Here is a 25,310-nt window from a genome sequence, read left to right as displayed (position 1 = left end):
TAATGAGTTATCTTATCAAGCAACTCCCTTATCCAATTGAAATTTTTCAATGAATTGAAATTGGAAAAAATAGTTATAATTAGTAACTATACAGGGTCCTGCAATAGTGTGTTAGGTTTCCATAGCTGCCAAACCAAACGTTTCAAAAATTTAGTTGAAAAGCATTTCTTTTTTACTCTCAATTCTGCATCTCTGGAAATTATTTTCTGATATACAGGGTGTTCCCAAATAGAATTATTCAACAAATGAGTGATTTTTCAAATGGAACACCCCTTATATTTTTGCATATTTTCAATGCTCTTCAATACCTCTATCATGATGCAAAATATTAGGGATATTTTCCCAACGGTACGGATCTTATTCAGAAAAAACTGCAAAATTTCGACGAAACAGTAGTTCGGTAAATGCCCTTTATCGATTTCCAGAACCGATAGAAATATGAATTTTATCAGAATTTCTTTTAACTTAAGAATTTGCCTAGTCATCGTTCGTAAATGATCAACCTCTTTTATACAGGGTGTCCGTTATCAATGTCCAAATATGAAGAATTTCAAATTGTTTCTTCTCGATTTTTTCAAATGTAACACCCTGTATTTTTGTCCATGATGATGTACACAGTTTAAAACCTTACATTTTTGCAGGAGTAACCTTAGGATTATTTAATATTAATTGATATTAATGAACATAACTAACGGATATTTTAAATGAGTCACACAATGAAACCAAAGTGAATGATCAATTTTTGAAAAACTTTAAAACCCTTCCAAAATCATAATACTTGAAGTTCAACATGAAAATGATAATATTTGTCCGAATAAGTAACACATACATAGGTATTATTGGTAACTTGTGTATTCTAACGATTACACAGTTTTATCGGCATCAAAAAAAATTATTATTCATGAAATCATTTATGAAAATGGTTGATATGATTTTCATGTCGGAGCAGTGCCACAGAAACTGTTATTAAGTATTTATCAAAATATCGTTATTTAGAGCTCAAAGTGATTTCCGAATACAATAAATTGAGATGAATTTTGGTAAAGATGAAATGGTTGATATGATTTTCATATTGGCGCAGTGCCACAGAAACTGTTTATTAGCCAGTTGATGCTATACTGTCGAATATCCCGAAAGAAGACATCCATCTAGATTTCGGAGGCATTTAAACAGATTTATAGAGACAGAAGATGTCAAGTATAAAAAAGAATAGAGGGTGAAATCGGCCACTAACGAAGACAAGGAGCTCGAGGCTTTACTGCATGTAACTGAAAATCCACACACAAGCCAAAGGGAGCTTGGTGTAGTCTGTAGTATAACTGAGTGTTCAGTTTTTAGACTCCCCAAAAATAATAAGTATCATGCCTACCACATTCAGACGCACCAGGCGCTTACCGATAGTGATTTTGAAAACCATCTGAATTTTTGTAATTGGGCAAGTTTTCAAATTGAACAGAACCCTACATTTTTTGAATTTGTTTTATTCAGTGATGAAACAACCTTCCACAATTCCGGAGCCATCAATAGGCACAATTTTCATTCATTATTACTCTGTAGAAAATCCAAGAATTATTTATTCAATTTACGAACGATGACTAGGCAAATTCTTAAGTTAAAAGAAATTCTGATCAAATTCATGTTTCTATCGCTGAAATATTATAATGCATGTAAACATCACGAGGAACATAGAACTTCTTTACTTTTACCTATCTCATCTTATCTCATTTCACATTTATTTTTTCTGTATGAGGACTGAAATTGTATTTCCTAAGTCTCTACTATAATTGCTCCAATATTCTACTGTTGTTCATTCGGGAGAGTTTTCTCCTTTAAGCATGACTTTGTTTTTAGAATTTGTAATATTTCTTAATTCTCTATTTTTGTATGCTTTCAGCGTCTCTCGATCTTTTGTTTTTGTTCTCCTCTCATTTTCAATCGTATTATTCGATTTTTTTGCTTTTTAAGTATCATTTGCATTTTTCTCGTTCTCTCTTTTGACCATCTTTGTTACATCGATAATTTTGTCAATTTCTTTGCATTTTGCATTAGTTACTACGTCATACATTTATGTTATCTTATCAGCTCTTCCCCCACTCTTTTTCCTAAATATTAAGTGTTGCCCATGAAAAACTTTATTACCTCTGTAACCAGTGTTTGTGGAGCATTTAGTGTGTTTACTTATTTGGAGACTGTGTAATTCTTGTTTGTTATTAATTTAAAATTTCGATTGTTGTGAACTAATTGCAGTTGTGTTCAGATCGATTCTTTGTGTGAACCCGAAGGTTGGAGGCTTATAAAATCATTATTGAGATCGAAATAGCGAATGATAATTTAGTAAAGGTTTATTTATCTGGAAATGTTGCCTCAGAAACCGATCGAGACAGAATGTTTCGGTATTCTGATCGTTTGAATTATTTAATCTCTACTCAAAAATTTCGGAAGCAGTGGAACAATTGTTATTTATAGAAAGAAAAAGTGGTAATACCACTGTTATTTTATTTTCGATTTAGAATGAATTTCGATTCAAACAGAAGTTATTTGAGTAATAATGTTAATATTATTTTATTTTTTCTTTATGAGAAAAGCTAATATGTGTTCATTCACCGAATAAGCATTAGGTATCATGTACTTTATTATTTTGTAATACTTTAATGAAGAAATTTATTATTTTGCAATAATTTAATGTAAAAATTATATTCTTGTAATGAACTGAATCTTTTATTTTATTTGAAATGATAATTTCCTTCGAAAACTTAAAACAGAAACATAATTACGTTTTTTTCAGTAGTAGAAGTTTATTTAATTCTCAATATTCGTTCGAATTTTACTGAATTCTTGCTCCGTCATCATACATTCAAATTTTTGAATTTTTGAAAATTGTTAAAAAATTTTTCAAGAATGGTCTTCTTCTAGAATTCACAGTAGATAATGTACGAGTCAAAACTAATTTCTTGGCCTATGTGAGAACAATGTGAGAATTTAAATTATTCTTTCTGTGTCATCCACACGACTATACATGTTTGTTTAGTTCATAATGAAACCCCCTTTAAAATTGCCACTTTTTTCTTACAATTTATTGAATTGAAAGAAAAGTGAAATTTGAAGAAGCTACTGTCTGCTGGGTAGTGAAATAATTGTAATTTATAGAAAGAAAAACAGGGAATATAACTGTCATTTTATTTTCGATTTCAAATGAATTTCTATTCAAACAGAAGCAATTTGTATATTGTTAGCATAATCTTATTGTTTCTCTATGAGAACAACTGATACCTAGATGATTATTCAACGAATAAACAATACAATGCACTATTCTATTTTGAAATATCTACTTATATGTAATTATTATAATATTATTAATGTCTGTTCATAATGTAGCATTATTTTCATAAATTGTTAATGTTCGTTTATATTTCATTGAATTCTTGCTCCGTCATTATATATTCTAGTTCAACATCTGACATCGTTATTAATATTAATTTAGGTAGAATTCTGGTATCTAGAGAGTATTTACTACTTCCAGGTAGAGAAATCTTCTGAACGGACCTGATAACAAAATATAAGAAGTTGAATTTTATTTATTTTATTTTATATTGATTAAGCATTTGAGCCAAATTTCTAAATGGAAGAAGAATTTTTTATTGAAAATATATGATTTTCCAAAAAAAGGTTTCATTTCGAATATTCTGCTTTCTGGACAACTGTCATTTTTGAAGCTGTCAAATTTTAATGCTCACGAAAGAGTGAGGTTTGTCGATTTCTCATTTCCCATCATCCCATTCTTATGAGCAACGTCTTATATTGTGTTCTTGAAATGTATCAAAATGATCCGGATTTTCATCAAAAAAGCAATTTCAGTGAAGAGGCATGTTTTCACTTCGGAAGCTATATTGATGAGCAAAATTGTCGCATTTGGAGCTCGGAAAATCCAACAATGATAATTGAAAAGCCTTTCCATCCTTAACGTGTCACCCTTTTTGCTTCGGTTTTTGGGCTGGTGATGATAAGACCTCACTTATTCGAAAATGAGGCACAATCGATTTATTGAAAGACACGTTTGGTGACCGCCTAAATTCACGTTTTTGGACCTGTGAATTGGCCTCCAAGATCTTGTGATTTAACACCGCTAGACTACTTTCTATGGGGCTATGTAAAGTCATTGTTCAATGCGGATAAGCCACAAACCCTTGACCATTTGGAAGACAACATTCGCCGTGTTATTGACTATATACGGCCACAAATGTTGGAAAAAGTCATCGAAAATTGGACGTCCAGATTGGACTACATCCGAGCCAGCCGTGGCGGTCATATCCCAGAAATCATATTTAAAATGTAATGCCACAAGATTATCTTTATTGCAATTTAAAGTTCTATAGCTCTAAAAAAAACACCCTTTACTAGCAAACCACTTCGGGCGACAAACAGACGGCCTAGACGTGACAATCGACGGAGTGTCCGAGGAAACCGTAGCTTTACATACATTTCAAGCTGATCACATCGTTAGAACAAAAGTCAATTCGAAAAAAATATTGTAAGAGAAATGCCAATACTTTCGTGGCAATAGATTGCATCCGGTTGAGATTCTGCGTGCATGTATTGAACACAAATTTTGAGCTAATTGCAAAATATCGGCCGATGGTTTACTAAAGGGCTACTATTTACCTGGGAAGATGCCTTGGAGCGATGAAATAGGCTTGCGTGTCTTCATCTAAGACAGCTCCATCTATAACAATCATATCTTCGATACGTTCGTTTCTTGTGAATGTTTTCAGCTCGTTCAGTTTTGGTAAGAAACTTCTGTCCAAACATTGCCTCACTTGATCTGCAGGAGTTGTTCTGTAAGGGCGCGCGTTCAACAGAATCTCGAAGGTTAGGTTTCTGCAAATAGTCTTCCACATTCTGCATTCCAATCTTCGAACAATTGAATTTAATCAGTAACTCACAAATATTAGCAATTATAAAGAAAAGTAGCATCGGAAAAATTTTCACTGTGATACAAGGTAGAAAAAAAGGTGGAAAATGGAAGTCCACAGTTGCAGTTCTCAAAAAAATTACCATCAAATGATACACATATGGTTCTAAAAATCTAAAACCATGACGGGGACTGGCGCTGGGATATTCGGCCTTGGCTTAGTATCGTTAGACCGCTGGCCAAGTGTCTTTAAGGCAGAGGTGTTTGCAAAACGAATTACTAGTTCATAATGCAGTCCTCATACCTATCTGGACCTATGACATATAACTGGGAGGTTGAGCTAAACCATCCAAGAATTCAACCTAGGATTCATTCGATGATTTTAACCAAAAACTCTGCGATTGATTACCAATGCACTGTGGTATCTCACAAACCAACAACTACATGAAGATCTCCGAATACCTATACAGGGTGTCCCGGGAAGAATGCGACAAACGTTTAACCTCAAAATTTTGTAACCTCAAATATGAGATTTTTACCCGAACTACCTACTTGGCTATCCGCGGCTTACCTCAGTGGAATAACCTTACTTGTAAGTGGTATATCGACCAAGGTAATGAGATAATGTTATCTTTATGAAACTGAAAATCTTTGCAGTTTGAACCTGCGTGGTAATAAAGTTCTTCACAAATAGTATATCAATAGAAAATAATCAGGAATATGCAACTTCCATAAATACAGATATTTCAACAATCCAGAACTTGCGTTAAAATCCTCAATGGTCCTCAACTTGATGGTTCTTCTCTCCGGAACTACTCCTTCTATACTTTCCCAAACTCCTCGATTCCAAGTTGGCTGTCCCTTGAAATAGATCTCCAGAGTTGATAACTCCGCAATAATCTCACAGTTCTACGTAGAAAACGTGGTGCCCCATCAAGACGTTATGGCACAACGACGTTCTACTAACACCCTGTAGATAAGGAGTGCAATGAGGTTTCGACAGTTGTTCGGGGGCAGTCAATAAGAGTTCTTTTCCACTGAGTGGAATTTTTCAGTGAATTCCAACCAAATTTCAGTATACGGCAATAACTATTAAAGTGGAAATATAAGATGGTGAAAAGCATTGCAGAAAGTATACACTACGAAACATACCTGATTGACTGAAATTCCAAAGATCACCACATGCAATTAGAGCAGTAGAATATTCAAATAAGCTTCCTTCGAAAAAAATACGGAAAATACATTATAACACGCAATTAATGCATTTGTGCCGAGCATTGAAAGATAAACGCCCGCAATACAACGAGATACATGATAAAGTGATTTTACAGCATGACAATGCTCTACCCCATGTTGCGAAAGTGGTCAAGACATACTTGGAAAGTCCCAAAACATATTCGAATAAAATTTCATCACAATGTTGCCAGTAGTTTCGGCAAAATCGTAGAAGATATGTAATTATTTTTCTTCTTATTTTGAATACGGATGGCGTAAAGAAAATTTTTTATTAAGCAACCTTCAATTATTTTTCAGTTTTCTACCTATCCTTAAGACGGGGATCACCCTTTTTGAAACATCCTGTATAGATAGAGCAGTAGTTCCTACCCAATAAAATCATACCTTTTATTCTCCGAAAGAATCCACAGTACCATCGACCGCGGCCCACCCTGAATTTAATTCACATTCTACCTGCAGGTATTTGTGAGATGTCCGATCACCTTTCTTTTCCATTTCTTTTGCGAATTTGAATTGAAATTGGTACAAGCGATACTCACCCATTTATTGCATCGTTGTCCGATTCCATTGCACTTCTAATAAAATCTTCACCTATAAACATAAGCTCGCACGGAGAATCTGCGGTAATATTGCAAGCGTAAGGTCTTCCGGTGAGTACGCTGAGCTCACCGAAACTGTTGCCGGCAACAATGAAATCTCTCCTGGTTTCTCTGAAATTGCTGCCTGTTATGAAGTCGACCACAGGCAGAGCTCCATACGATTCCAATTGTTCCAGAACGAGGTGGTCCGGTTCATATTCCATTCTCAGCAGACCTGTAATTTTCTAAAAGTTTTTATTTATGGATAATTCGGAAACTGAGTTTTGCCATTGAGTATTGAAATGATTAGATTTGTGCTCAGTGGTTTTACTGAAGAATTTGAGAAAAAATGAAGTAATCGAGAAATTTTCTATTCGAAAAACAAAGCCTAACGCGATGTTAACATCGAGCATCACATATGCAAAAAGCACATGACACACTGTGAAGAAGACTTCCCAAATTGAACCCCGGTCTGATGCACAGACGGCGGTGCTAGTATTAAATCCATATAATTTTTAGTTAGTACCAAACCTTCAAACGATACGTGTCAAAATTTCTCAGCAATCCGACCATTAGTCTGTGAGATATTGCGTTGTGAGTGTAGCTACTTTTGTTATTTGAAAAAAGAAGGAAAAAATAATTTGTGCGCTGACAAAATATCGCTTTTCGAAGGAAAAAAATACAGTTGAAACAAAATCTTGGCTTGATGAATAGTATCCGGGGTCTGCACCAGGAAATTCAATCATCGTTGATTGATATGCTAAGTTTAAACGTGGTGAAATGAACATCGAAGACGGCGAACGTAGTGGACGCTCAAAAGAGGCTGTCACCGACGAAAAAATGAAAAAATTCAGATAATGAATTTTGAATGAACGTAAAGTGAAGTTGATCGAGATAGTAGACATTGTGAAGATATCATTAGAACATGTACCGGGTTTTTCACCATAATTTGACCCCCCCTTTAACTTTGTTACTAAAAGAGGTATAAAAAAAAGTTTTTCACAAAAGTTTCACGAAATCTACTAGTGTTTTTTAAATTGATTTCACAAAACGAAATATATACATGGTGGGCAACATATTGATTGCAATTTCATTTTTTCAAATGGAACACCCTGTATATTTTTTCTCTGACTTCGAATATATAACTTATGTTTGGCCTATCTCTCTTATTCTGAGTACCACAGAGTTTCAAATTTTAAGAACCACCTGGCATGCTCAGTAATCAGTTTTCAAGTGATAGGCTGATATAACTCAAAATGCCCTTTTTTGAGTTATATCGTTGGCAACGATATGACATACGTTTTTCACTATAAATTGGAATTGGATGATTTTGATGCAACTCCAAATATTGTCTCCTTGTAGTTTTCTTATTTTTATTGTTCTTCACATAAAGTGGAAATATTTCAGATTTTTCCGCTTCTGTGTAGTGTATATTCGATGAATAGTTTCATTCAATGACAAACGTATCGTATCGTCATATCGTTGCCAACAAGATAACTCAAAAAAAGGCATTTTGAGTTATATCAGCCTACCACTTGAAAACTGATTACCTAGCATGCCAGGTGGTTCTTAAAATTTGAAACTCTGTGGTACTCAGAATAAGAAAGATAGACCAAACATTCGTTATATATTCGAAGTCAGGGAAAAAGAACTAGTCAAATATAGAAAAATATACAGGTGTTCCATTTGAAAAAATGAAGTTGCAATCAGTATATTGCCCACTCTGTATATATTTCGTTTTGTGAAATCTTATTAAAAAACACTAGTCGATTTCGTGAAACTTTTGTAGAAAACATTTTTCTGTACCTCTTTTAGTAACAAAGTTAAAGGGGGGTCAAATTATGGTGAAAAACCCGGTACATCATATCAGCAAGTGTAAATGTCAGAAGACACCTATCACCAGGATAGGAAAATGCAATAGTTTTACCTGAGACTACTATGTAAACACCTCTTGAATGCTCTCCGTTATCGATTATTAAATCTTCTGAAGAGAAAGTTCTGGTTTGTAAGTTATTATACAAATATTCCTTTAATGATTGATCGTTGTTCAACCATGATATTTCTTCGAAAAATGTTCTTGCCGAAGTCACTTTGACAGTCCTTAATGAATGAAGATGCAAGTATCTCTCGTAAACAGATTTCAGAAGTAATTTGTATTCGATTTCGTCGACCCATCCTAAAAATTTTCAGGTGATGACTTGATTGATAAATATAACGTTATAGGATAATTATTGAAGGTAGGAAAATAGTATTTTATTTATAATTAAGATAAGTGGTTCCATAACTTATCGGCCATAGCGCAACACATGATTCTAGAGGTCAAAATATTATTCCGATATGTATAATAATGGATAAAAACAGCCATATCTTTTTTCTTTGAATACCAAATGACTTGTGTGATACCTCTTTGAAATCACTCTAAAATAGACAATTTACTGGTGTAATGTGCAGCAGTAGCTCGGTACATTTTGGTTCCACTACGATGGGCTAAACTTCAAAAACAAAATAATCCACTACCAACATTTCCAATAAAAATATTTCTCATAGCCCCCCTTTAAAATTTTCGGAGGATGTTTTTAATGAAAACGTTGAAATCATTCTTCAGCAATATTTTATTGAAAAAATTAAACAAAAAGGTGTAAAATCGTACCAACCGTAAGGACAAAACTATTGAAAGGGGCAAAAATTCATTATTTTCCAAAAAAAAAAAACATCTCGAAAACGGTAAGACTTTACTAATGGAATTTTATCATAGTAAGTGGGTTATCCTTTGATCTACATTCTCCCTCGGTTTGACGTGGTCTTTACGAGACACCCTGTATAATTTCTTAAAACGTCAGTCGGTATCAAGACGAAAATTCTCCGTGAAAGTGTTTCATTTATAGTCCAGTAGACAAATACAACAAAAGGGGGTTTGCTGGCAAAAAAATCCGAACTTAATGGAACTTCTACAGGTTGTTTGGGGGTGTTGTGACATGACTCTGTCAAGTTATGCTAACTTGAGGAGAGCCGAAGGACCTCAGCATTTTCGGACTTTTATCAGTTTTTTGCTTATAACCTCCAAACTAAGTAGTTTTCGACCGAAAACGTTTCCATAGAAAACTAATTAGGTTAGAAGTTATGGGCAAAAAACCGAAAATGTTGAAGTTCTTCGGCCCTCCTCATGAGTGATGTTTTAAATTGGCCGCGTTTTATAGCAACTATCACGAAAGCCAACTTGAACGTTTCACAAGCACTGTTTCTGAAGCTCGTATGAAAACTTTTCATTATACTAATCGTATACAAAATGGCGAAGGAGTCGGTCACATAAAATCGAGCTTGGTTTGTTATTTTTAATATTCAAATTCAGAAATATCTCGGATAAAAAAAGTGTCAAACCCCCTTAAAATTTTCACAGATTACGTTTTGTAGAATCCTAGAAAAGTGAAAGTGCATTTTTCTAAATTTTACCGTTTAAAATGGAATTTGTTACGACTAAGGCAGTAAAAATCGACTTGATCTACCTAGTTCGAAAACTTCTGAAGGAAACGAGAAAATTCTTTCTAAAATTCTAAGTTATTCTTTCAGATTATTCAATATAAAAAGAAAAGAGATTCCTTGGATAATCTCAAGAAACATCTGATGGGCTATAGCTGCGAATCACCCTGTATATCATGTTATATATTTCTGAAAAAGGGAAGAAACGCGATTTTATTTGTTATAGAAATTTCTATGGTTATATTTAAAAAACAACAAGTTCGTATTATAACTTCAAAACTAATAGCAATAAAAAACCAACGATTACGCCAATGGATTTTACTGAAAACGAGCCTGTAGAATGTTTTCGTTTCATGTTTATAGCATCAGTAATGAAGAAGTTATGAGAAGTTTTCATTTCGCGATATTTTCCAATTGTCTCTAATATCTTAAAAACAGTTAAACTCATAAGGTTGGGATTTTCACCAAAGTAATTCACCCAAAAATCGAACCTGAAAATGTGCCATTCAATTATACACAATGATTTCAGAAAAAATTCTCACCTGCAATCTTCATATAGTCTATTTCTTCATTCAGAAAATTAAGAACTGTTCGAATTGCTTGTTTAGTTTTGATATTGATAGTCACTTGAGGACGATTCTTTTGAATTTGTTCGATTTCCCTTGCGATCAACATAATGTCTTCGTCCATTTTCTTCAGAATGTCGGATGTAATATTAGGATCTTTCACCATTCCAGGCACAACATGCATAAGCTCCTGTTCACCTTTGATGAACGTCTTAAAAATAAAATAGTTATTTATAATACAAGTGCAGAAGGCATTGATATTCTTCCACGAGTTCAAAATTCAAAAACGAGCCACGAAGTGGCGAGTTTTGGAATGAACGAGTGGTAGAATGAGCCTTCTGTACGAGTATTATACATTATTTTCTCTAATTCATTGCATTTTCATTGAAATTAATGAAATATTTCCATAAATATCATTTAGTGATTTTTGCATTGAAAAATGTTGGTTGGCAGAACTGATTTATTTAAGGCAAATTGATTAATTGACAGATAAAGCCGTAGCGGAAAGCTCGGAGTGCCAACATAGAATAATAAAATATAACCATGAAAACTGTGCGTTTCTGATATATTCTCGCACGATTTTGTTCTACAAGATGTGGAAGAATGAACGGAATAACCACAGAATTAGAGAAAATTATTTTATGATACTGATGTTGAGAACTTCAAATATGTATTATCAGTTTGTTATAGTCGGCAAACCCCATAAGAAATACAAAATAATATATTATGTATGATACCTGCATCATAACCTTGGTTTTATGGGTTAAAAATGGATGATGGTTTATTCGTCGGTTTTGTTTCATTACTACCATTTACATTTATAAAGATCGTCCGATTTCATTGCTCCTATCTCCTGTCCATTGGAAAGAACGATCGGTTCCTCTTGGATTTTTCCACGCACTACGCTAATAGTACGACACTTGTCCAATCCGAATTTCATCCCCACGTCTTTCGAAAAAATTTCCACCAGTTTGACCATAATTTGCAAGTGGTTTTTGTTGCCTGTTATAAGTTTTAGGTCATCCATGTATAGCAAATAATTGAGTGCAATAGTATTTCTATTTCCTTTGACATTGAAACCTTTTTCAGTAGCATTCAGTTGTTTAGAAAGGGGGTTCAGCGCCAAGCAGAACCATAAGGGACTCAATGAATCTCCTTGGAAAATTCCCCTTTTTATTGGAACCTCTTTAGTAGTTATGTTCGCCGTAGAGAGTTCGATATTCGTTCTCCAGTTGCACATTGCATACTTCAGAAAGTTTATTATGATTGGATCGATCTTGTATATTTCCAAAAATTTTGTCAGCCACCCATGTGGAATAGGGTCGAAGACCTTCTTATAGTCAAAATATGTCATAAAAAGATTTCTGGGTTTTTTGAAGGCTTGGTTTCATATGATGGAATATATTATCAGCAGTTCCTTCTCTAACAATTTGGTTTTTCGCAGTGTATCAGTTGAAAAAATATCTTCTTTCGGCCATAACTCCAGAACACCTGAAACTATAGCCTTGCGACCTTCAGGTTTTTTCATGCAAATTTGATGGAAGTTCTGTTTCTGTTAAGAAAATCCTATCATTACATTTGAAATTTCGGAGTAAAATGAACAAAACAATGAACTTCTGACTTAGCGCCCCCTATCGAAAGCAGCAAAAACAAATTCATCGTGAGTTTATTTTGTCCTCAATCAACAAGATATTATCTTCCAGACGAGATCTAATTTGCTCAAAAATGTTGAGCCGAACTGAAGTTACAGGCATTTCAATCAGTCAGATTTCCCCCTTTCCCCTACCCTTATTTGATGTCGTAAAATTGAAAGTGACAATTCAAAAAGATAGAGAATTTTCCAAGAATTACAGTGATGATATTTTTTCTTCAACTCCATATGAAACATTTTCGAGTAAAATTCATTTTTCTACTCGACGATAGCTATTACGCCCCTAGCGGTAGAGGTATGAACTTCAAAATAATATCCAGTGTGTTCTCTTGTACACTTTAGTGCATGGGCGCCCGCAGGGAGGGGGCAGCCCTGAGATTTTGATTGCCTCATTTTTCAGCACAACACCCTCACTATAACCTTCTCAATCCAGAGGGCAAGGAAAAACGGAAAGTAATGGATTCACAAAAATTTTCCGGTTTTCAATGACAATCATGGACGCCTTATCGTTTTTCAATAATTTTCATTGCCCCCCTGAGAAAAATTTCTGCGGGCGCCCATGCTTTAGTGGTAAAAATTTTTACCGCTAAGTCTCTACGATGAGTGGATCCTGAGATATAGCCGCTTACCTCGCTTATTTGCCCACCCTGTACATTGACCAATGAAACACCCTGTTTATTAAAAATATATAAGATTTGGCAATCTATGTATCTATATATCGGTTCTACTATAGCGTTCTACGCCTTCCGATTCCCAGCTTCCATCTTCTTATATCTTCCCAGTCTCCTGGCTGTAAGTTCCGTTCAGACGTATTGATAAGTTTGTAGATATTGATTAGTTTGTAGATACGAAATCATAGTGATTTTAATACTCTTTTGAAAATGAAAGTTTTTGTCGAAAACTACTTAGTTTGAGAGTTATAATCAAAAACTGAGAAATGACCAAAAATGTTGAGGTTGTTCGGCCCTCCTCAAGTTAACACAGGGCCTTTGAGTTGGATAACTTGACAGAGGCATCTCACAGCACCTCCGAACAACCTGTAGAAGTTTCATTAAGATCGGATTTTTTTCCAGAAATATTCATAATTCACTAAGAGGTTGTTGTTTACCAAGTCTGTCGACAAATTCAAAATAGCAATCTCAGAATGACGATTTCGTTGACCGAAAATATTCCTTATTTTACGAAATGTAACTTTTACAGATCTGCCATATTCATTGTGAATTTTTATTATTCTAATGAGTAATAATTTCCCAAGTTTCTACTATGAATTTGTCAAAAAACTTGGTTCTTACAGAACCACACTCGCATTATAAATAACTTTTATCGATTATATAATGTTTACCTTTCCTGTTTCGTATGCTCTTGCAGCTAAGAAATCTCCATAAAGATTTGGTAAGAGGGACAGCATCGATTTACAGTATTTCAAAGGTTGGAATAATCTCAATATCCGAATAATCCTCAACTTAGACAAGGTTGCTCCTATCAGGATCGCCTTATAATGCACACTTTGAAATGTATTGATTATAACGAAACAAGTCATCAGAAGGAGTATGGCGTCAATTGCATTCCAAGCCGATCTGAAATTAATGAAGCATAAAATGAAAACAGAAATTAATACTTTAGAGGATTTTTTTTTATGAATACAAAAAGAAAGCTTTGACCCCTTGAAATCTTCAGTTTAGTTTACAAAGGGTTGTTCATTTTGAGGTTCCGAAAGTAAAAGGAAATAAAACACACTTTCCTTTAGAATGTCGATCATGTTTTTATTGCTATATCTATACCCCGCCATTATGAGTGGAATACAACTTCATTTGAATGTCCTTCGCGTGATCTCCTACAGAACTGGAGACTTGCCGGCACATTTCAGACAATGTGCCCTATTCGGTGACTCGAATAGAAACGAACGAATCGAATCGTAATCTGAAAAATCGGAATATTTCACTTCTATCGAGTCCAAATTTGGTATTTTGTATGCAATACTTCTTCTATAGTCAAATGTAATTCGTAATTGATATCCATAGTTATACTACTTGAAGAAGAAGAAGAAGTTACAGCTGGGTTACAGAACACCAATTCGAAACGATTCCCGTACATTTCTATTCGATCCATGCCATCTCTATTCGATTTGAAGTTAAGAATACGCTCTATTAGTGTGACGTCACACACCGCCATTTTTTGGTTCTCCTGTCAGTGTTCGGAATCCAAACAAATAAATTGTCATTCAAATTAATAAGGTGTCGTTGAACGAATTGGCTTATTTTCATGAATTAGAGTATTTGTGGAACGATTTCAGTATTAATTGATAGACAGAAGGAACGAGGTTGATACCAGTAAGTTTGAATCCTGTATCATTCCCCAGATTTTGTATAAAGCCGTGCTTATTAGTTGAACTTCAAGTTCGAACTTACGGGCATTAATCTCGTGCCTTCTGTCTATCAATTAATAGTAAAATCGTTGCTTAAGCACTCCTAATGAGTAGCAGATGGTGACCAATTTTTTTCCTAGTTCTGTGATATGTTCACTCCAGTTTAGATTTTCGTTTATGTGTAGTTCTAAAAACCTTGTTGTTTTAATTAGTGGCGGGTTGGTGTTCGCTATATTCAGCTGTTGTGGTGTATAGAGTCTAGGGTTGAATGTTTTGAATAATATAGCATTTGTTTTCTCAGTATTCATGCATAGTCCGTTAATCTGGAACCACTCTCTCAGTTTGCAGAGGATAGTGTTAGTAAGGGCTGCTGCCTCAGGAAATGTTTTGGCCTTCAAAGAAACACTAGTATCATCTGCATAGTTCAAAATTGATATGTTTGTATCGCTGGCTTAATCATTGATGTCGTTGATGAGGATAATGAAGATGATAGGCCCAAGTATGCCGCCTTGCTGAACTTCCAGTTCTATTAATTTCAAGTTGGATTGAGACTGTTTGATTACAGTTAAGATGCATAGAATACCTGGTGTGTTTACTGATTCGATTTTGTTTCAGACTTTTTGAGAGACCCACCTGTTGCTTTGGTGGTCTGCTTCACCAGAGTGCTGTAAGGTGGCGCTCTTTAAAATTTTTCGAATTCCCGCATCTGCCTGTTGCCGTTTAAAAAGGAAATACTGATTTTAGATACTGCAAACATTCACAATAAATTATAATTCAGTTCATATCGAATTTTAACTCAAATGAATGGAATATAATGACAGACCATAGAATATAAAATATTATTGTTCTATACTCAAAGTTCACGACAAGAGCGTAGAAATAGGGGGATACTGAGGGTAATTCATAGACCTAATATCAATACGTGATATTAGGTCTATGGGGTAATTACACGGTGCTCCTAAATTGGAGATACAAATGAAAATGACAGATTTCCGGATAATTTTAAGAAAAAAAGTCCTATAACATGAGTCCCCAAACATTTTGTTTTGAGATACATGTGTTGAAGTTCAAGTTATTTTCTCGTATAACCTTCCCTTCACAAGATATTTAATATGAATTGGCCATAGATATTCCAGTTTGGAGTTTTCACTATGTGATAAGCTAATTTTGAATGCAAATCTACAGGGTGATATATTTTCTGGAGGGATGCCTGCTTCCTTCCTCCAAAACTTTATTTTGGTGAATGGCTGTTAGTTTAGAAAAATGTAGAAAAAAAACTCTGGTCCAGTACTACACTTTCTGGTTTGTTATAGTTTTGTCGTATCTGCTTTCGATTTCGAGAAAAATCTCTAGTAATCCTCAGGAAAATCCAAATTATTATAAAGATCCAGCTAGTAAGCTCTAATGAATGCATTAATTATAAGTTTTGGTATTTATTTACCTAATCTGTAGCGAAGATTAATAAATATCTGATAAACTGTACGACACACTAGAAACAACCTGTATATTGAAAGCAAAGCCTTTGTGGGCTCATATTCATGAAACTTTTTTTTCTCAAAATTATCCAAGTAATTTCTCATTTTCCTTCGTAACTCTTATTTGAGAACAAGGTAAGAACAACCGAATTAGTAACAACAAAAATTATTTCGAGTGATTTGGTTCAAACTTCATTATCAAACTTCTTTTTCTAACATTACAGATATGAATAAAAGTTATCGTCAAAAATTTTTTTTCGATTATCCCTCCCCAAGAAAAAAGATCTACGCCCTTGGTTCACTAGAGTCGAGAATTGAGAGAAATGTCAAAGGTAGACGATGTATGCGCCATCTGAAAAGCCCGCGATCCCTCGAAATCAAGTAGGTATAAATCCGAAAAATCTCCCGTTTTGTCTGAAAGTTTTACAGGTATAAGTAGACACACCAGGTATTCTATGCATCTTAATTACAGTTCTGCTTGACATATGTCATTGAAATGGCTGTTTGGAATGTAGGTTATAAGTAAATTAGAAATTCCAAGTGATCATTTTTTCGAAAAACCAAAAAGCAATCGAAAAGCAAACAATCGAATGAACGATGTTTACAAAAGAGTATCCAATTGATGCTTCAAGATTTCAAACTGTTAACACTATTATATGTAGCAAATGAATTGACATTATGGGTCAAATAAGTAAATATTTCTTAAACTTGTGAATAAATTCAAAAATTAATAAACGTTTTTAGATTTAGATTTGAAACCAAAACCTGTATAACTCACCGAAAAAAATTGAAAATTCCATCACACATCCTGCGAATGGAGAAGAAATACAGCTTCAACATAATCTCGAACGAATATACTCCGAAAAAACATCCATATACAGTTAAAAAGATCGAACGGTTTTCCACAAACGTGACCAAGAAATAAATGTCCACGCTCAAGTTGAGCAAAGCCACGAAATTGAAAGCTTGATCGAAGACTGGGTGAATAACGATGTTCATGACGAATCTTCTGAAACCCTTCGTGTTCCATGCGTACATCATCTTGAATCTGTATTCATAGGTGTTGCGTAAACTGTGAGAATTGTCATCCATCAAATTCTGCAATTAAATTTTGATTAAATTCGATGACAATGAAATCTTTGTTACAGACTCAGAGTAATAAACTTAGATAAAGGGAGCATATTTCATTTTCAGTAAGCAAATTTTGTCCCCGAACATGAATTATCAAATTTGACATGAAGCGCGCGGAAATGAAAACATATCAGTGATACGATATTTCACTCAATTCGCGGGTTTCTCCACAAAGAACGCACTTCTTATGACCCATAGTGAATCAACGTTTCATATTAACTCAAAATATATTGAAATAACTACCTACATATATTGGAAACACAAACTTCAAGCGCGCCAAACGACGTGAAACAACTGATGACATTAGGAGAGCAAAAGTTGCCAAACCTTTGATTTCAGTAGGTTGATACAGAAAAAATAAATATTCCGCTTACTAAAAATTTGACAATTAGGAAAAATATCTGATTCCAAATATTCAAATTTGCATATTTAATGGAGAATCACTCAAATGAATAAACACTGCGCAAAAGAATTAACGCACATTATGAAAAATTCGAATTTATTCCACAACTGAAGGTGTTCTCAATGATAATTATTTTTATCAGAATTATGCATGCATATGTTATCCACTTTCAACGTTTTTCTTCAATACAGATGTTTTTTCCCAGCAGGAATAAAAAAGATGAGATTATCACATTTTGAATGTATTGGCTCCATTCTGAAATCAGTTGTTCTCGATCAATTATAGTGATCAATAGTTTTTCTTTCGTTTGATTTTCTACACTCGATCGCTATGCAACGCGAAACACGCAATTTGACCCAAGAGGAATGTGCCCAAGCGGTAGTTTTGCGAGAAGAAGGGTGGACATACACAAGCATTGCAGAAAGGTTTGGAGTTTCCCATACAAGTGTGTCCAGAATGTTGCAGCGATTCAGGGAGACAGGTATGAATGTCCGAAGACTAGGACAGGCTAGACCACGGGTAACAACTGCCATTCAAGAACGTTACTTGAGAGTTTTTTCGTTGAGACAACGGTTTGCAACCGCTCGCCTCCTTCAGAATCAGCCTGAGCAAACTCATGGGGTGCAAATTAGCACTCGGACAATAAGAAATCGCCTCAGAGAATATGATTTAAGGGCTCTTGTCGCGGCAAGAGGCCCAGCTGTTACCCCAGCCCATCGAAGGGCGCGTTTGGATTTTGCGAGAGAGCATATCAATTGGGAAGATGCTGATTGGGAAAGAGTGCACTGAGCATATCTTTCATCTGGACGTCTGTATACAAGGGAATGTCGATCACAATGGTAGAGGCAGAATCTAAACTCATCTGTGAAGAGAACTCTTTCCCAATCAGCCTCTTCCCAATGGATATGCTCTCTCGCAAAATCCAAGCGCGCCCTTCGATGGGCTGGGGTAAGAGCTGGGCCTCTTGCCACGACACGAGGCCTTAAATCATATTCTCTGAGGCGATTTCTTATTGTCTGAGTGCTAATTTGCACCCCATGAATGTGCTCAAGCTGATTTTCGAGGAGGCGAGCGGTTGCAAACCGTTGTCTCAACGAAGAAACTCTCAAGTAACGTTCTTGAATGGCAGTTGTTACCCGTGGTCTACCCTGTCCTGGTCTTCGGACATTCATACCTGTCTCCCTGAATCGCTGCAACATTCTGGACACACTTGTATGGGAAACTCCAAACCTTTCTGCAATTCTTGTGTATGTCCACCCTTCTTCTCGCAAAACTACTGCTTGGGCACATTCCTCTTGGCTCAAATTGCGCGTTTCGCGTTGCATAGCGATCGAGTGTAGAGAATCAAACGAAAGAAAAACTATAGATCACTAGAATTGATCGAGGACAACTGATTTCAAGATGGAGCCAATACATTCAAAATCTGATAATCTCATCTTTTTTTATTTCTGCTGGGAAAAAACATCGGTATTGAAGGAAAACGTTGAAAGTGGATAACATATGCATGCATTATTCTGATAAAGATAATTAGGTATCATTGAGAACAACTTCAGTTGTAGAATAAATTTGAGATTTCCATAATGTGCGTTAATTCTTTTGCTCAGTGTATTTCATTCAATATAATATACATTCATAATTATATAGTGATGTTGTGTATTTGAAAATATATCACAATCCGACAACGTAATCTAACCATGTTGGGGATATGTAAAGATTGCGAATACTCCCTCCATCTATGTTTATTACTCTAATCTTTCATTCGTCTATGAACGTACACAAAACAATGCTTTCTGGTACGCTCTCAATCGGATACAAAGTAGAAAGATAGAAATTCAACAGGAAAGGAAATGCACATGTCACCTCTCGCAGTGGTTCACGTGCCTACATCAATGTGTCACTGCGACCGGTGGACACGTGTGCGTCTGCATTTGATCGCTCAGTTACGGATAGGGATGGACATCTCTTATTTAAGTTAAGGAAAATCACACGGAGAATCTGTATTAAGTTCTCAATTCTCCAAAGGAAAATTTAAAAATTATTTCAGACTATCTAGGGATCAATTTCAAGACGTAATGCCATTGTTTATTTTTGCTTTGGTTGCAAAAATTACACACTACAACTAGAAAATTATTCAAGATTGTTATTATTATTTTTCAAAAGACCTATTGTATTTATGAATAAGCTACTAGTGGATTGGACTTACAACTTTTCGAATCATATTCAAAAGTTCATTCGTATCGAATTCCACATTCGAAGATTCTAACGCTTTTTCAGTAGCATCATTCAACGTTTTGTAAGATTTTTCACTCAGCATCCCTATGTTGTATTGACTGAGGTAAAAGTTCTTCTTGGATTTCAATACACGTCCTCTCGCTTCACTAAAAGAAGAATTCAAAGGATTTTCAATTTTCCAAACTTTTTTCAGGAGCATTAGAAACTTGGAAAAACAATGAATATCAATTCGGTGTGAAAATTGGAAAAACTTCGAATAGGTCGAGATAGTTCTGCTTTAATGAATCCACCCAACCAATAATCAGATACAAATATACTAACTGACAAAGGAACTGCAACACCCAGAAGGAGCTGTTTAAATTTTGAATTTTTTTCGGTAAATTTTTTGATTGAATTTGGAGAAAAAATCGTGAAGGCTTTTTCAAGTAAACAATTTTTGTTACTTGAATATTGAAGTCGTTTTTTGCAAGTTTTTTAAATTTTACAGCAAACCAGCTGTTCGAGGAGATCCAAAGTCGATGTTTAGTTGTTGTTAAAATGCCTAGAGCACGTGTAAGCAGAATTTTATCGCCAGCTAAGTGAATTTGGAAGAGGTCGATTTATTGGTCTAAGACTTATGGCCATTAGAGATCGATATTCAATTCAATTCAATTCATTTATTTCCAAAGACAATTTTACAATTGTATAGGAACAGTCAAATCCAAACTTATATCATCAATACTAAATTATACAAAAAAAATAAAAACAAGATAACATATCATATTAAAATTTTTAAATATTCGTCCACACGATAAAAACAATTCTCAATAAAAAAAGATTTTAACTTGATTTTGAACTCATTTAGTGATTGACAAGTTTTAATATTATCTGGCAAATTATTAAATATTAGAGGGCCTAAATTATGGGGAGATCGAAATGCAACTTTAGACATACAAACATTGGTTCTCAAGTTCGAGCTATATCTGGTATTGAAATTGTGAACATCACAGTTCCTCCTAAATTTATCGGGATTTGTAAAAACATACAAACACATTTCATACAAAAACAACGACGGAACAGTCAAAATTTTAAACTTTCTAAAATAGTCTTTGCAACTAGTAGTCTTCGGTGTACCTGCAATAGAACGTATACACCTCTTCTGGGCCACAAATACGTCCTCACAGAGTGTCGACCAACCCCAGAAACAGACACCATATCTCAGTCTTGAATCAACATTAGCATGATATACCTGAATCAGTTGTTTCTCCGTTAGAACAGTTTTCAGCTGTCTCAGAACATAGCTTTGAGAGTTAACTTTTGGTACCAAATATTCACAGTGTGACTTCCAGTTAAGGTTAGCATCAACATATAGGCCTAAAAACTTTGTGCTGTCACTAAAAGATAATGACTGGTCACATAATCTGATATTCAGCTTATTAATACTCTTCTGAGAATGGTGAAATCTCATAAATGTCGTTTTATTAGGGTTTAAGTGAAGTGCGTAGTCAGAAAACCAACCGTCTATTCTTTCAATCAGATTATTACATTTCCTCTCGAGAGTAACATCAGAACCACCAGATATCAGGGATGATATGTCATCTGCGAAAGCTGCAAATGAAGCATCAAGATCAATATCATTGAATTGATTGATAAACAAAATGAAAAATATTGGACCAAGGATAGAACCTTGTGGCACTCCAGTTAGGGTATCCAATAAATTCGAATTGACACTTCTTATATTATTATCTGAATCAATATTGCTTATGGAAACATACTGTTTTCTTTCACCCAAATATGACTCCATCCACCTTAAACATCTGTCATCGAAACCATACCTTTCAATCAGCTTTAAAAATTTTCCATGATCAACACAGTCAAACGCCCTACTAAGATCACAAAAGATCCCAACAGGGCACTCCCCTGCTTCCATGAAATTCACCAGGTTCTCATAAAAGAAATGCATCGCTGACATAGTATTTTTCCCTTTTCGAAAACCAAATTGGTTCTCCGAGAAGATCTTCTGTTGTTCTAGATGTACAAGTAGCCTATCTAAGAACGCATACTCAAATATTTTGGATAACACCGATGGCACTGTTATCGGTCTGTAGTTTTCAACCATATTCTCATTACCCTTTTTAAAGATGGGGATTACTTTCCCCACTTTCAGTTTTTTGGGGAACTCACCGCAACAGAATGACAGATTGACAAGATGGGTTAGTGGCTTGATAACACATGGTAAAACTCTTTTCATTAAGAAATTCGGTAACTCATCAAACCCACTGGAGTTAGAATTTTTTAGTTTCTTCATAAGCAAATCTCCCAATTCTTGTTCAGTATATGGACATAGTTTGAGTTTATGCTCTATATTGGTGTTAAAATCAGGTATGCCATTGGAGCTATTTATTTTTTTAATGATTTCATTTGGCGCATTCCTGAAAAAACCATTGAAAGTGGCAGCAATCTTTACCGGGTCATCAACAGATTTATTTTCATGATCACGAAGAACAATATTTTTATGTTGACTTTTTTTATTAGTTATTTGATTAACCACTCGCCAACAAGATTTTGTCGTACTTTGTGACGTGTTTATTATGTTCTGGAAAAAATTCTTCTTTGTATCCCTTACTAATTTACTATGTTCTTTCTTAGCCTTCAAATAAAGTGTTCTCAACTCAGGATGCCTTTGTGAGAAACAATGTAAATCCTTCAAATTTCTGCTAGAGTTCCTTACATTGTTTGAAACCCAACTTTTTGAACCCATTTCTTTAGTCAACTTGTGCAGAGGAAAATGAATATTGAAGTAATACTGCAAAATGTTGAAAAAATCGTCAAATGACCCCGACAAGTCCGAGCTACCATACACAGATGACCAGGTCTCACCATAAAGTGACTGTTCAAACTTAAGAATTGCTTCTTCGTTGTATTTTCTCCCAAGTCGACTCACTCTACTTGATCTTCTAGGACACAAATCAAATTCCCCTAATGTTGTTCTATGATCAGAAAATGTGTTATCGTATACACACGTGATATACTGACTATGGTTAGTAAATATATGGTCAATACAACTAATAGACGCATCAGTCAAGCGGGTCGGCCAACCACTCCTATGAAGCAGCCCATATGAAGAAAATATATTACTTAATTTCATGAAATTAGTACACTTCTCATCAAGATAATTGAAATTAAAGTCTCCACAGATTATCACATCGCTAACTGTATCATAGATTTCATCTAACACTTCTTCTATCTTCTCCAGAAAAACACCAGCTTTGCCATTAGGGGAGCGGTAACAGTTCAATATTATAGTTTTTTTACTAAATATATTACATGATATGGCACAAACTTCTATATCCAGCTCAATGCAAAACTTATTTAAGTCAATGGACTTACACGAAATATCTTTACGAGTGTAGATCGCAACTCCTCCTCTCCGTCGATCGGTTCGGCTATATGAACTAGATAGTTCATAACCATCAATCTGGTAGCTTGGAATCGACATGTTATCCGTCCATGTCTCGTTAAAACAAAGAAAAAACATATTCTTGTATGAAGATATATCAATAAGCATTTCATTTATTTTGTCAGAATTCAGTCCACCCAGATTCAAAAAAAAGAGCTTGGGATCAAAAACTACCGGGTCAACTCTGCCGTTTTTCTCCGGAAGAAAAACCGCTGTACACAGCAGTCCCTAGGCCACAGCTCAGGGTTCATAGCTGATTTGAAGTTCCTGTCGTAAATTGAGATTTTAAAAGAGGCATATCTCTCAGGGTACTTCGAATTAACTGTCTCAACAGATACTTCCGGAAAATGGGATTTCAAATAATTCTTCATAATCTCACTCGTTGTTTCCGGGGCAAGCCTTGAGACATGTAACACAGCCATTTTCGGGACTCCAACTAGTGTAGTACCATTGTTTTCAATATGAGTTCCAACGATGGGCTTTCTTCTTTTATGTCTCACATCTTTCCAACCTTCATTATCTGTAGGTTGGACCGCAGAGATTAAGGTGGTTTCCACTGAATGTGATAGCATTTCAGAATTCGCCTGTCTAGACTTATGAGGCGTCACAGAAGTGCCATCTTTCTGGGTTTGATTGTCAACAGAAATTGATTTCCTATGCCGCGCAATTGAAGTTAATGCGCTCGGTACAGTCACTTGTGATGGATTTGCCGTCCCTACCGAGACTGCTGGACTCCGCCCACGATACCCTGTTTCAACTGATGTAATGTTTTTGTTTTGATTTCGACTAACCTCACTTTCATTCTTTGAGTTCAAAAGTGAAATAATAGTACTCAAATTTTTATTGGATTTTTCTAGTTCTTGAATTAATCTGTTCTGCATTTTGAGTTCACACTGAGCGACTTTAAGATCAGTCGATTTATTTAGACAAAACATGTTTCGACATACCTCGTTTTCCATCGACATGGAGTCATGAAAAATATCTTCCTCGGGCTGGGTTTTTCCCAAAAATTTCACAACTTCTTGACTTAACTTTGGAACAACACTCTCAGGTAACTTCTTATAGACTATATAAGAAATTAAATCCTGTTTTACCATCTTTTGAAGTTCGTTTACAATTTGTTGCTGCACCTCAGTTGGCGCCATCATCATATCGATGCTGCCCAAATAGGAAAAGGAAAGGAAACAAGACTCTTCACTCTCACGGGTCGTTGAGAGAGACTCAAGACAGAAGGCAGACCACGGAAGGAACCACAGGAAGCACAAAAAGCGGACAGGAAGGATATGCGACTACTTGATCTTTGGCTGATGAATGGTTAGGAGAACAAGACCTGTAACTGGCCGAACGGTTTACCGCCAGATAAGGTCTTTTGGACTGCAGCTTTATCGACCCCATCTTGTGTTACCTCTGACGGTTGAGCATCGCCGACAACGATTACAGTGGTGCAGAGAACGTCAACATTGTAATATAGAATGGCATCAGGTCGTCTTTTCTGATGAATCTCGATTCTCCTTGGGTGTATATGATGAACGAAGAAGGGTTAGACGACGTCGGGGCGAAAGACGTGAACTTCAGTTTGATGTTGAGCGTCAAGTACACCGGACAGTGGGCGTCATGGAATGAGGTGGTAATGCACATGCAAAAAAGGCACCTTTAGTCTTTATTCTAGGTTACATGACAGCGCTGCATTACCATAAAGAAATAGTGGAGCCATATGTTTTCCCGGCTCGAGAATCCAATATTTCAGTAAGATAATGCCCGACCTCATATTGCCAGACTTATTTAAACTTTTTCGAAGCGACCCATGTGAATATTTTGCCATGGCCGTCCAGATCCCCCGATCTTTCA

General features: G+C 35.3%; 1 protein-coding gene across 2 annotated transcripts in view; it reads right to left on the bottom strand.

The window, feature by feature from the left end:
• Window positions 1–3,157: 3,157 nt before the first annotated feature.
• The window catches only part of LOC123682652 (sodium/hydrogen exchanger 10-like), a 39,542-nt gene continuing 17,389 nt past the window's right edge, over window positions 3,158–25,310 (bottom strand). The window contains exons 8-15 of one of the 2 annotated variants that reach the window (XM_045621399.1): window positions 19,995–20,169; window positions 17,036–17,355; window positions 13,760–13,994; window positions 10,743–10,977; window positions 8,651–8,899; window positions 6,685–6,958; window positions 4,660–4,908; window positions 3,158–3,543 (exon numbers count right to left, since the gene is read on the bottom strand). In XM_045621399.1, coding sequence (XP_045477355.1) covers window positions 3,405–3,543; window positions 4,660–4,908; window positions 6,685–6,958; window positions 8,651–8,899; window positions 10,743–10,977; window positions 13,760–13,994; window positions 17,036–17,355; window positions 19,995–20,169 — 1,876 coding nt within the window. In that variant the 3' untranslated portion in view covers window positions 3,158–3,404. The remainder of the gene's footprint in view (window positions 3,544–4,659; window positions 4,909–6,684; window positions 6,959–8,650; window positions 8,900–10,742; window positions 10,978–13,759; window positions 13,995–17,035; window positions 17,356–19,994; window positions 20,170–25,310) is intronic. The other variant, XM_045621400.1, reaches the window with a different exon arrangement.

This window comes from Harmonia axyridis, chromosome 6 (assembly GCF_914767665.1).
Source record: "Harmonia axyridis chromosome 6, icHarAxyr1.1, whole genome shotgun sequence".
Lineage (NCBI taxonomy): Eukaryota > Metazoa > Arthropoda > Insecta > Coleoptera > Coccinellidae > Harmonia > Harmonia axyridis.
The sequence above is the reverse complement of the archived record's forward strand: the minus strand, read 5'-3'. Positions and strand labels throughout refer to the sequence as shown.